Here is a 14049-nt window from a genome sequence, read left to right on the forward strand (position 1 = left end):
GCTTCGTTCCTCTCTCCATCACCCGTGGGTCCATTCATACCTATTCGCTCGTTCTCATGAATAATATCTAAAAATATTGTCCAATCAAAGTAATCGTTATAATAACGGAACTCTTCTGTTTTTAAAGGTAGCATTACTTAACTGCTACCACAGCAAATATGGCCGCGCCTGTAAAATATTGCGTGCTTTGCCAAAAGACCATCACTGACCGATCATACAGGTCTCTATCGTCAGCCACGAGTCAGGAACAGTACAAGGATGTGTACAAACTTATGTGCGTTCCAAGCATAAAAGGATTTGCATGTAATTCCTGTGCCAACAAGCTCAACCGCGTTCAAAAGCTCAACAACGATCTGAAAACTAAATTAATTAGCATAAAAGACGAACGAGATAAGCTGTTATCCACGTTGAAAGATATGACAGGTGTTCGAAGTCTTAAAGACAAACTGTCAACGCCTAAAGGGACAAAACGAGTGTTAAGTTCATTAAAACTCACCCCAACTCCAAAATCAAAAGTAAAAAAGGGTTTGTTTTTAAGTCCTAGTTCTTCAAGCAAAAGAAGAGTTGAACCTGTAAAGTGCCACGATGATAAAAAGATTGATGAGTGTACTCAAACGAAAGACCAGTCTGAGGAATTTGACGTGAAGGTAATTATTTTTTAAAAATATCATTTGGGGGGGGGGGGGGGTATTTCTTTAATGTTCCATGATCTTTTGTCTGAAAATAAGAGGGGTGAAAATGAAGATTTAAAAAATACTTTCACAAATATCATGTTTAGCGTAATGTATTTGAACCGTGCAATGATTTCAATACATGTAATACATAAGATTTGTTTCTGTCATGTCTGTTTAAAATATCCTAGAGTAGATAAAATGTAATATTTTGATATTTCGTCATAATGTAACCATAGGTATGGAACGTTTAAACCAAGAAGGGTTGAATTGAAAGAACGCAACACTTAAGAAATTAAGATAAACAAGTTTATCAATACTTGTTAATCCTTCTATTGTTTTAAAATTGAAATGCAGGAATATGTGTGACAAAGGTAGAAAAAATCTCAACAAGTTGTTTTAGACGTTGAATTTAACTAATTTTCAGTATTTTCCTTTAATTTATATGTATGCTTCTTAATTCTAATATTTTTTGATAATTTTTAATGACTTACAACCCAGAATCATTAAAGCTTCCAAACATCGATCTACCAATTAATCAGACAATGAACAATTTGTAGCAAACCTGTTCTTACAGCATTGAAGCCCCTTTTATTGTTTACACCCACCTGTACAGGTATACAGACATACATGTACATTCCCTTTTGCATCTGTGTAAACAATAGCTTTCACACTTGTCGCTCCATTGACCACAGGTCGCCCTTATACTCACCACTCCAATGAGTAAATATCACCATTACAAAGTTTTTAATTTTGTTTTTATATATTTATTTTTATTATCTTTTTATTGGGGGGGGGGGGGCAAAATTATTGGGGCGACGACTGGCGCCCCTGAACTTATTTTACTTTGAATGGATTTTCTTATAAATGAACATTTACATCTTTATACAGATAGTAGTGAAGTACAGTGGTGTTGAAAGATTAAAGATTATCAAAGAAGAACACGAGCAGGCAGCTTTAAAGTCATTGCTGAATAATGCCTCACCGAGAGCAGTGCTGAAGAATTTAAGTTTGAATGAAAATTACAAGAAGGAAATGTTTGACATTGTTAAAAATGTGATACTAAATGAAATAAAACATATTTCAAAAAAGGATAGTGAAATATTCAAAGGACATGCATCCAACAATGAAAAACTTATAAAATTTGACTGGAAATGTACAAGTCAGCAGCTCCAACTAAAGGCACCATATCTGTATTCAGTATTTAGCAGTGTTGTTGGCTTGCAAAAGAAGAAAAACCTACCACAGATGCTTACATCCCTTGCTGTACTTTTGTATGGAAGATCACAGACCATTAACCAGTTGCAATACATACTAGGCTTAATTCTCCAGAAATGTGGCTTGAACAGAGAGGTATTATAAAATTTAAAAAGTGTTGTAAATGACATCTATATTTATAAATCTCCATGTGTATGTTATTTAATTGCTGTATCACAAGTATGACCTACAATCAAAAAGGCCTGCAGGAGGTAGTACTTTCGAGGATCCAGTGCTACATTTAGCCAGTTTGAATTTGGGTTGTGTAATGTATCTGGTAATTAAATTTGCATGAAATTGAATTAAGTGTTCGAATCAGATAAACTGTAGTTACCAATGTACAAGTAAATTTTTAGGTCGCCTGAGTAGACTTGCATGTAGGTCACATTTTGCAATTGTTTTGCATCCGTCGTCTTGCGTCTTCCGTCGTGAGTTAACAATTAAACATCTTTAACTTCTTCCTTGATAACTACCATTCCAATTCTTTTCAAATTTGGTATGAAGCATCATTGGGACAAGGGGACATAAATTTTAAATTTCCCCTAGGGCGTGACAAAAACTGCCCAAAATTTTACCAATTTTCAAAAATCTTCTTTACAACTACACATGTATGGGAAAAATTAAATGCATAGTAATGTAGAGCCTCTAACAAAATTGTAACTTTCATGATCACTGGTATAAGGGTTCTGACTTCAGGGTGGGGCAAGATTTGGCATATAGAATTTTTGTGTAAAACATTTTAATGACATTTTTAATGCTATTGATACTAAATTGTAACTAAATGGATATTCAGAATGAGCAGGTAGCCCTTTACCAAAATTGAAAATATGATGATGGGTCAGGCCCTAGGCCAAATAGTGAAAATATATTAAATCTTAGAAACTCTTCTTCTCTACTCCTATGTATAATTGAGATAAACTAAATGCATGATTATGATGTGCATAAAGCTCTCTACCTAAATTGTGAAATTTTAGGCTCCTGTGTATGGGGTTCAGGTCCTAGGGTGGGGCCAATATGGCCACATATAATGAAAAATGAAAATGTTTAAAAATACAATTAGGAAATGTTGATATGATTTATATCCTCTAAACTTCCATTTTCCTTATTCTGTAATTAAATATGAATTGTGTGTATTTTGAAATATCATGAATATGTACACAAAAGACTCCATACTGATGCTTATATAGAAATTTGAGGCTCTGTATGGGCTGTGATACTCAGGTGACAGTTAAGGCCCATGGGCCTCTTGTTTGTAAGTTTAAAAAAAAATACATCTGAATTTCAGGGAATGAATATCATTCATGACTTGGGAATAACAATTTCCCCTACAAGTCTACACAAGAAAACAAAAGAGCTTGTGAAGCAGCAAGAAAATCGACTCCATTCAATGATGACATCTTATGTTGAGGAGATTGAAAGCAGGCATGAGATGGGGAATGAAACTGCTGCAGAAGAACAAATGGATGCAGAGGAAGTTACATGTAACAAAAAGCTGAGACCAATTGAAATACTAGGTGACAATCTAGATATTACAATCACCCCTTCTAAAATGAGCTTGCAAAATCAAAAGAAAAGTTTACACTGGTTTCTAGTTTTGGTCAAAGAGAAACAAATCACTTTTGATGAATCCAAGGTCCCCTTTGATCCGCCTGTGGATTTCCCAACATTGAATGCTGTGAACTGGATCCCATCAAGTGAACAGTTGAATTCTTTAATGTCCAATTTCAAATTTCATGTGGCTAATGTTCTTATGCATTATGTTCCTTTTCTGCAGTTACATATTACAAATTTTCCCAAGTATATAGAGCACATGTATATGGACCAAATGAGAAAGAAATCTGTTTTTCTGAACTGTGATTTAGTAGATGCCAGTGAGAATAGCTCACAAGGAATGATAGAAATTCTCCAAAGAGTTCATCAACTTGCTGTTCCACATGTTAGGGAAAATCCTGAAAAAAATGTTTTGGAAAAGGTAGTTTTTGGTGGGGATGCCCTGACAAACGAAAGGGCATTTAGTGCTCAAGAAGCAATGCAGAACAGCCCTTCTGAGTATGAGTCTTTATTGGGAGTAATTCACAGACCAGAGGGTCTACATAGAGAGATGAACTTCCTTCTGGTATAATTTAACATCAGTTGAAAGCAGTTTGGAGTTTTGTTGAAAATTACAGTTGTTGTTTATTAAGGCCCATATTACCATTCCTTAAATTTTTGACTAATGAATACTAATAATAGATATCTCTAACTCATGACTGTTTTAGATGCTGTAGTTCCATGTTCAAACATGTTCCTCTAACACAACTATTAGCCACCTTCAGAGTTTTTATCCAATCCCCAAAATATAGTTTCTTTCTGGAGATTAATTCTAAAGGTACATGTAAGTAATGCTATATTTTTCTGTACTTTTCTCCCCTATATGAATAGGAATATTTAAGATTCAAATCCTGTTATTTCCAGATCCCCCCCCCCCTTCCCATTGATCTTTTCAATCATTGACCAGTACATTATAACTAATTTGAACATGGAACTGCAGCATCTAAAACAGTCATGAGTTTCCCGATAATGTTACCACAAACCCTAGCCAAATTGTTACCTTATTATAGTTTTTTAGCTCAAGTAAGCTTTTCTGATCACCTGTTGTCCGTCTGTCTGTAAACTTTCACATTTTAAACTTCTTCAGAACCACCAGGCCAATTTAAATTAAAATTGGTACAAATCATCTTTGGGTGAAGGGAATTCAAAATATCAGTTCAATTGAAGGGCCATACCCCTTTCAAGGGGGAGATAATCACAAAAATGCAAATATGGTTCAATCAAAAATCTTCTTTCCAACAATCAGAAAAACCAGAAAAGTTGGAATTTACATGGAAGCTTCCTGATATATTGCAGATTTAAGTTTTTTAAAATTATGGCCCACGGGTTAGGATGATGCCACAGTAGGGGATCAAAGTTTTACATGCTAATAAATATGAAAAGTTTTTAAATATGAATTATTGTTAAGATGACTCAGAGCGATGTGGCTCATGGGCCTCTTGTTTTGAAATGTTAATTTTGTGTTTGTTTCATTTTACATTCATATTTTTTGTTTCAATTATAGAAATCTTGTTAAAATATAGAGTAATTAGATTGATATAATTACTTCTTGCATTGTTTGGAATTTTCATGATACATATTTCATAATAATGCTGCATTTTTTAAAAACAAACCTGCCATTCAGGCTTTTGAAAAGGGCTATAAATGTAATATATAGTAGTTAATAATTTTTGAGCTCTTTTTGCCTTTGTAAAATTTTATAAAGTAACAAATAGAACCATTGGTTAAACAATCTGAATTTTTAAGCTACAAATATTTTGGTTGTTGCTATTCTTCTTTGAATAACCTTGTTCACTTTTCTTTGTGCAGGGAATTTATCAGCTCTTCTACAAAGAGAAAAGCAGTGCAGATAAAGGGTCTTTATACCAGTTGCGGAATCTGATTAATAGACGAAATGTTTCTGGCCCTGAAGAAGTCAATTCAAGCTACAGGTATTGCTAGTCATACATGTCACACATGTACTTCATTAATTTCTTGATATGACAATTCCTTTTATAAGTGTTAAAATTGGGTTGTTACATTCCAAAATATATACATTGCATCGAACCTGTAATATGTATTATCAGAATCATACAAAATGGATGAATTTTAGTAGTGCCTATTTTTAAGTCACCCAGGAGACCTATTGCCATTCGTCTTTATCCGTTGCATGTTAACAATTATATACATTTTTAACTTCTTGAAAACTACAAAAAGCTATATCCAGGTGACTGTTATGGCCTGTGGGCCACTTGTTAAAATTTGAAAGTTTGCTATTATTACTTTATTTAATTATTCAGAGCACATCATGACTTCATAACAGACATCACAGACTCGTACATTGTTGCAGCATTTCTAGATCTCATGCAAATGGAGGATTTGAGTTGTACACCTAATCCGATACCCTTGTTTTCGTTGATGTCTGATAATCAGAAAAATGAGTGGCTTCTGAATGCAGCAGAAAGAGTTTTGAATGAGCTGAAAGTAAGCAAAGTTTCCTTTCAGGATATCGTTGACGACATGGGGGCTCTGGACGGTGATGTAAATAACCTTGATGCTATGAAGTCTGCTGATTTCTTTTTATGTGCAGTATGTGGAAAACAATATCATAAAAGAGGCTGGCTTAAAAAACATCTAGAAAAGAAACATCATTGGAAATTTCATATTCCGAAGGGAAACTCTGTGTGTTACAATCCCATACAGACTTTTCTATTCATGTCTTTGCTACACAGAGACACCTGCGACTCGTATCGAATGGGTGATGGTGATAGAATCGTACGAAATGTGTATTTTGAGTGGTTATTCGCATCAGGACTGAAGCACTCAAAGTATAAAATCTGGCTTTTCAGAACTCTTTGCTACATTTATCTTCTAAGTCCTGAGCTGAGTTTCGAATACAAATGGAATATGACAGTAAATTTAAAAGGTGGAACTGGACAGTGTATTCCCAATGATAACTGTGTTGAGTTACAAGTGGGCAATATAAAGAGCCAGTTGAACACTCAGGGTTCTAACAAGTCATATAAGTCAGCAAAACAAATCTGTATGACTACTCAAGTCATTGATGCTGTAAAAGAGAGTCTTATGTCGTCCACAAAAACAGCAAGATCCAAAAGCAGTCGACCAGTGGTTGACAAGATGAAGGACATTGTGGCCGTTATAAACTGCTTAAGATCTAAAGACTTCGTTAAAGACTTAACATGGTCAAGTTTCCACAATTTTAAAGATCCAATCAGTGGTATTGACTGTAAAGATTTGCATGAGTGGATTTTTCATCAGAGAGAAGTTGCCAATCAGTATATGAAATAATGTAATGATACTTGAACATGTTAAGTGTTCAAAATATCAGAGTATAAATGGAGTAGATTGGGAGTTTACAACTAAGATTACATATATCTGATGTTAATAAATTGGTATTTACTCAAATGAAGGTTTATTATTTTTATTTTTATGACCAGTTTGTATAAAAGTACACACACCACTTTATATTACTCATCATGTATTGTTATTCATCACATACATGACATGCCACACAAATGAATGGGATCTAACTTCATCTACTACTGCACTTAAGATATTTTTGCTATGATTAAAAAGTGGTAAAATAAGGTAATTGGTTTTTTCCCTTGATATGAAAACAACGAACAATGACCACTAATGGCAATTTATTACCTCATGTACATCATGGTATGCAACTTAATTAACATGAAAAATTAATATGTAATTTGAAATATACTTATGTCAACAAGCAAGATTATTATGTTGATTCTTGTGACATACTTATCGTAACATTTGACTTATTTATATAAACAGAATTTTCTTGCATGTTCACACAATTATCTTTCATGTCTGCATAATCTGTAGAAAAAATGAGAGGGGACAGAAATATACCACAATTTTTCAGAAGGGTTTAAATAAAATGGACATATTTTCCATATATAATATTTTTATTATACAAATAACCTGAGATAGAAAATTCTTCATATCACAAATATTTGGCAGATATCAAAGGTCAATATTGAAATTTCGTCCAACTCTGAACTACAGTATAAAAATAACAGCCAAAAATTTAATGCTCTTTTTTTTACACGTCAATAACTTGACAAATACTGAACATTACTAGTAGTCTTTCAGACAATATTAAATGGTTAAATACAAGCAATTAGAAAGAATCAGTATCACTTTCACTCTCAGAGTTATCAGAAGATGTTTCTTGTAGTTCCTCATAATCCATGAATGAATGTTCATAATCATTACAATTGTCTTTTCCGCATGAGCAACTAGCATTACATATATCGCAACATAAATGCTTCACTCTGTTTTCTGCTGGATCATAGTTGTACGCAGACAACATAACTTGTCTCCTGCACTTATCCGAGTTATCAATGTACTTTTTCATATCATCATCTAAATTTTTGCATTGTCTTGAATTATAAAGTAATAAGGCCATTGCTGTTTGTGAACCATCTCGTCCTGCTCTACCTAACTGCTGTACAAAAGAATCCATATCCTTTGGTGGACCAAAGTGAATTACATTGTTTACACCTTTAAAATTAACCCCCATTCCTGCAGCACTTGTTGCAATCAATACTCTTATTTTACCATTTTCATCCTGCATATCCTGTTTAATATTTTCTTTTACAGTTTCAATTGTTTTTGAATGATACATATCAATGTTCTGAGTTTTTTCCATCTTAAATGCACTAAATACATCTCCACATAACTTGATAGAAGGACAAAAAATAATATAACGTTCACATAGCTCTTTTTTTTTCCTTCAATAATCTTACTAAAAACAAGAATAAATCTGCTATTGGTATTGTACTTTTGACCTTTTTCACAAAGAGTTTAATATTGTCTCTATCAGGATTGTCAATCAATTCAAAGCAATCATTCATGGCAAACTTTCTCTTCAGGTCAGATCTAGCTGCCTTGTTAGCAGTTGCAGTTATCAGTAAAATAGGGCATTGAATCAGGGATCGTATTTCTCCAATTTTACCATACCACACTCTGAAAGGTTCATCACCTCTGCAACCACTTTCTCCCCTGAAATAAAAATAGAAAACTCTTCATTTTGCAAAACTTGCTCATGGTTAACAGGTCCAGCACAATCTCTATCAGCTGTTTATTAAGCTATACAGCTTTATTTAGCCTTATAACTTTATAAAGCTGTTTTAAGCATCTTTGACTGTGGAGAACTGATCCCACTGTGTACTGTTTGACCACAGGGATCAAACTCTGGTCCCACCGGTGAGAAACGAGTGTGTTAAGTACAGTACTTGAACACCCATAGCTTAATAAAGCTATAGCTAAATAAAGACAGTCATTGTGCTGGATCTGGTTAAATTATGATACACTAAAGCTCATGAAACAACAGTACATTTTTAAAACAATTACATATAAATGCTAATATTGAATTGGGCTCCTTTGATATTGAGTACAGGTTATTATTATAAGTGCACATGCTTAGAGGATGCTTGTTCTCTCTCTCTCTCTCTCTCTCTCTCTCTCTCTCTCTCTCTGAAAACATACCATCGTAAAACAGTATGGGCCTCGTCTACAACAATCAATTTGAAGTGCTGGCTCCTGGTCACCATTTCACGCCATTTCGTAACGGATAAAATCGCTTCCGGAGAGGTAAATAAAAACTGAAACTTCTCATCTGTTATTTGATCATCTTCTTCTGAGTTTCTTCCGATGTAGGTCGCAGTAAATCCAAGTGACATCAAAGACTCGCACTGCTCTTTCATTATTGAAATCAGAGGGGTTATCACTAAAACATTGCAGGGATTTCGATGTTTTTCAGTCCACAACAATGGGAAAGCTTGATAACATAAGCTTTTCCCGCCCCCTGTCTTCATTGACAAATATACATCTCTTCCTTCTAACAACTTGTTTATGGTGTCTTCTTGGAAATCCTTTAATTTGCTTATTCCGAACCGTTCAGCAATCGCCATTTTGAATTGTATACCGAAATTGGACTGAAAGCGTCTTTTTGATTGGACGAATTCGCTCAGGGTATACGTAAAGCGCCCAATCAAATTGCCTCATGAATTATTCATGAGAACGAGCGAATAGGTATGAATGGACCCACGGGTGATGGAGAGAGGAACGAAGCGTAATCAACCGTGGGTTTCCGACGATGCATGTAAATATAGCCAAAAACAGCGTGCCAAAAAAGTGGAGCCAAATTCGTCCAATGATAAGAGCTATGCACGAGGGAGATAATCCTTAATTTTGAAATGAATTTCTAAATTTTATAACAGCAATTAAATATACATCCGTATTTTCAAGCTAGTAATATCAAATTTACAACATGCATGAATATTTCGTTATGTAAACATAATCATGATATAGTGCATTCAAGTGATTTTTAAAAATTCTTAAGACATTTTAGCATATCACATCACAAATATTTTTCCAAATTAACATGAAAATGTATTTTGTCAACACTTTACACGACGAAATATTAAAGACCAGATATTTTACATCATAGACAGTTGTTTCGTTAATAAAAATGGAACTCGGAAATATTCGTATCGTGATCTCATTCATCCAAAATATTACTTTGTCAAACACCAAACTGATTATACGCCCAGGTATTCTGAAGCTGATGTTATAAAGATATTTGAGATCAAGTCTTCAATCAAAATCATATAGGCAGCTGTTACTTCTTCATAACTTTGTTAACAGTATTCTGATTCCACGCACATATACTATTTAGTTAATATCAAAAAGACGCTGGAGTTCTTCATGACAATATTTACGTAGTCTTTGGTTATCAGGTCTTCCCACAATCTCTTGGGATTCCCATGAGCATAAATTGTGCTCCATTATAACTGGTCTGTTTTTATGAGGCAGAAAATTATTAAAAGCTTCTAAATGAGAAGAACTTTGACCTTCGACTTGACATTCAGGTATATCGACGATGTTTTATTTAACAATACTCAGTTTAATTAATTTGCCATTTTATGTCTCCCGTGAGGATCCGGATTACAATATGTCCTCAGTATGCCTTCCTAGTTGTAAGAGGTGACTAAATAGGGCGGTCCATCGGTTGAAACAGCAAAAACCGACGCCCAGTGTCGCAGCAGGTGTGACACGATAAAGATCCCTACTCAAAGGCCGTAAGTACAAAGCATAAGCCTCAATTTTTCTGCCCTTCATCAGCAATGGTGACATCTTCATATGAGTAAAAACATCTTGAGCTGAACATTAAAGAACATATAATCAATCAGTCAATTCATATGTCGATTCCATAGATGTCGGTGAACTCGCATAAAGATACAGCAGAGTCTTCCATGTCGGCATGACATTTCGGTATTTTATTGACGAAAGAAGCCAAGAGTAAATGAACAGCATAACTTAATGACAATTAGTATGACTTCAGTGTCCTATATTTATGTAGCAATATTCCATCATCACCTGCATATGGTGTTTGTGTCTCAAATGATCCCAAACATAAGAGTTTGTTTTGCTTATGATCAGTGTTTAAATTGAGACAGTCTACTGACAATAAAGTTGATGTTACAAATGTTTCAACAGTCTCGTGTAAAGTCATCATTTCGGTAATATTTTGGTTGTTATAACGATCTGGTTTATAAATACAATCTGTCATTGGGTCAAATGCTGTCTGGTGCATTTCATACCAATTGTTAGGCCGTTATTTACACACTGATGTTGACTATGGATTACTTCATTTGCCTGATCAAGATGTAATGTACAGACAGTTGTGACCGGTCGACGGGGGATACTTAATCCTCCTAGGCACCTAATTCCACCTCTGGTATGTTTCCTCTACTCTTAAGTTGTGTATTCCTTATAGGAGTTATGAGATTGATCAGTGTTCGTTATCTTCTCCTTTTCATTGAAAATAGATGTCAACGGCAAACTAAGAATGCAACTTTACGGCAAACGTGATGACCTCAGCTTTGCCATCGTCAACTTCCCCAATTTGTGTAGCAATATTACATTATCATCTGCATATGGTGTTTATGTCTTTAGACTGATTCGAAACATAAAAGAATGCTCTGTGTACAAGTTTTTAAATCGAGGCAGGCTACTGACAACTGAGTTAATGTTACAGGGGTTTCAACAATCCCTTTTAAACAGTAGCATTTTGCAAAGTCTATATTCGTTAAAATGATTTGATTTGCAAATACAAACAACCTATCATTGGGTCGAATGCTGTCTGACGTGTTTTATACTAATTGTTAGGTAATTCATTACTAACTAATTTTGACTACGGATTACTCCAAATACCTGATCATGATATACGGCTCACTGTTGGTGTTAGATAGAATGTTCTATCGTTAAAATGATAATGTCCTACGGACCCGATTTAACGATAGAATGCGTCCTATATACTTGCAATGTAGCAAAATGAAAATTGCACACAGTGCATGTTTCGGTAAAATTATGTAACACATCACTCATATGCATTTGGAAAGTTACCTTAACGACCCACTTGCCGTTAAATCCATTTTAATTAGTTGAATTTGAGAAAGTAAACCCACGAGTTTGAATTTCGCTGCTAACACCTTCCATTTTACCGGAACTTGTCATTGCGTATGCGCACAGCGTGAAATACTGAATATTAATGACGTTCCAAATATGGAGATATAGCCTTTTACGGAAAATGCTACTACGCTCTTTACTACTTCGTTATTTGACATGAAAATGAATTTAAAGTTTGAAATAAACGTTAGAAATCGAGAAATATATGTTAACTAAATATTGTAACATGGGATTGAAGTAACATTCTCCCTATATAAACTTTTGCTGAAATTTGATTTCATTGATAAAGAAAATTAACCAGAGTGCACTGAGGCATGCAGGAATTATGGGAAAACAGTGGATGCTTCAGAAAATGGCGGGTACGGATGAAGCCATCAACATTCCTAATTTCCTTTAATGGTTTATATGATCTCATAATCAAAATGGAATCCAACAATTGCATAAGCTGTGGAAAAACTTTTTCATGTTCCAAAAAACCTGGAAACAAGAAAAGTCTGACTTCTAAATTGGTTAGGATTGACAGAACTGTGAAAGATCTTTTACAGAAAGACTATGGGGTAAAGGGGTAAAGACGCAGCAGATCGTCAACTTTCTGTCTCCACGTCATGTGTATAAACCGGGTTTTTTTTCCACCAATGCCTTATATGGTAGTGGGCCGTTCTTATTTGCAAATTAGGTAAGCGTTCGTTTTTCGAAAACAGCAGGGTGTTCCGATGGCAGTTTCCGGTAAAATGGCAGTCAGTTCGAATCGAGAAAAGTGACATTTCAAAGTGTTGAGTTTACAATATTATTATACGAATTTTTACAGTGTTAAGAACTTACAAATTACCAATGAGGTTAGTTGTATATAAATTTAACTTTAAATGTACGCGTTTATTCTTTGATAAGTTTAAAATCGTTTTGGAGCGATCCCGCAATTTTCTGCTACATTATGGGTATATGGGAGGTATTCTAACTGTGGTGAGGGCCTGTCCTGAGACACAGTTAGATTATTCTAACTATGTTGGTGTTACCAGTAAACAGGGGATGCTTACTTCTAGACACATGATTCCGCCATGGTATGCCCAAGGGTCCGTATGTGTTACTCTATTAATTTTGTATTTTTTATCGGGTTTTTGAGACTTGTTCATTATTTTGATTTGCTCAGATCCTGAAGCGCACTACTACACCAAATGCATCACTCAGTTACCAACTAGAATCGTTCCGTTCCCACAGCAAACCGTTCAGAGTTCCGTTCAAATTCAATTCATATTCACATTGCAGTAAACAACGTAGAGAAGATATGCATATACACACAATGTTAAACAAAGAATTCAATTGATGCAATACATTGCAAGAGTGTACATTTTATATTGTTGTAACCTGGAAGAGTAACTCTCTTGTGAATTACATTTATGAATATGGTAAGATTACTCATAATAGATACCTTTTACAAGAATTTTATGACATTTTGTCTGCTTGTGTATCTAGAAGGTAAATAAAATTTTCTACTGTCACTCAAGGGGGTATGCTACACCAAAGACATTTGATATGGATGAAAATTGGAGGATATGTACAACAATATTTTGAAATTGAAAACTTTCAAATTTACTGATGTAGTCAAAAAATGCAGTTTTAGTAGAAAGCAATCTGAGAAAAATTCAAAACCCCTGCTGGACTCGAATCCGCGATCTACAGTTCAGCAGTCGACGTGCTAACATACTGAGCTGCTCGGCTAGACGATGAATGTTTTAATGAATAGACAAATATTGCTGATATTTATATTTCCCCCCACGTTTGTTAAGGAAGTCGGCCACTATGACGATATAGAGTACCTCCTTAAAGCTGAACAAGTCATGATGTAATGAAACTGTTCGAGCCGTCTGTTTTCGTTTCAGTAAAGCACAATATATCGCAACGGTAAACTAGTTCCGTAAAATCAGGGTAATGCTAACGTCTATTAATGCCACATACATTAACGGATAAGATTTTCAGATTGTTTGACTTTACAGTGTAGGTACCTTTTAGAAAGTTAAGAGTCTGAATGTTCATTTGG

The 14049-nt window shown here is 34.6% G+C and overlaps 2 protein-coding genes and 1 pseudogene across 3 annotated transcripts; 2 read left to right on the plus strand and 1 right to left on the minus strand.

The window, feature by feature from the left end:
* The first annotated feature begins 47 nt into the window (after nt 1–47).
* LOC125671936 (uncharacterized) lies at nt 48–6923 on the plus strand. 2 transcript variants are annotated; one of them, XM_048907941.2, is made up of 5 exons: nt 48–647; nt 1563–2024; nt 3214–3442; nt 5328–5449; nt 5798–6923. In XM_048907941.2, the coding sequence occupies exons 1-4, from the start codon at nt 159–161 to the stop codon at nt 5369–5371; spliced, it is 1224 nt and encodes a 407-aa protein (XP_048763898.1). In that variant the 5' UTR covers nt 48–158; the 3' UTR covers nt 5372–5449; nt 5798–6923. The 2 variants fall into 2 exon arrangements, with proteins under 2 accessions (XP_048763898.1, XP_048763890.2); XM_048907933.2 differs by lacking the exons at nt 5328–5449; nt 5798–6923 and having other exon boundaries at nt 3214–4383.
* Nucleotides 5801–6923, plus strand: LOC130050058 (uncharacterized). Its single transcript, XM_056148620.1, has one exon. It carries the CDS (start codon nt 5862–5864, stop codon nt 6804–6806), a length of 945 nt encoding a protein of 314 aa, XP_056004595.1. The 5' UTR covers nt 5801–5861; the 3' UTR covers nt 6807–6923.
* A 665-nt stretch (nt 6924–7588) lies between these two features.
* LOC130050057 (probable ATP-dependent DNA helicase RecS) lies at nt 7589–9636 on the minus strand (annotated as a pseudogene).
* Between the last annotated feature and the right edge of the window lie 4413 nt (nt 9637–14049).

Source organism: Ostrea edulis, chromosome 9 (assembly GCF_947568905.1).
Source record: "Ostrea edulis chromosome 9, xbOstEdul1.1, whole genome shotgun sequence".
NCBI classification, from domain to species: Eukaryota; Metazoa; Mollusca; class Bivalvia; order Ostreida; family Ostreidae; genus Ostrea; species Ostrea edulis.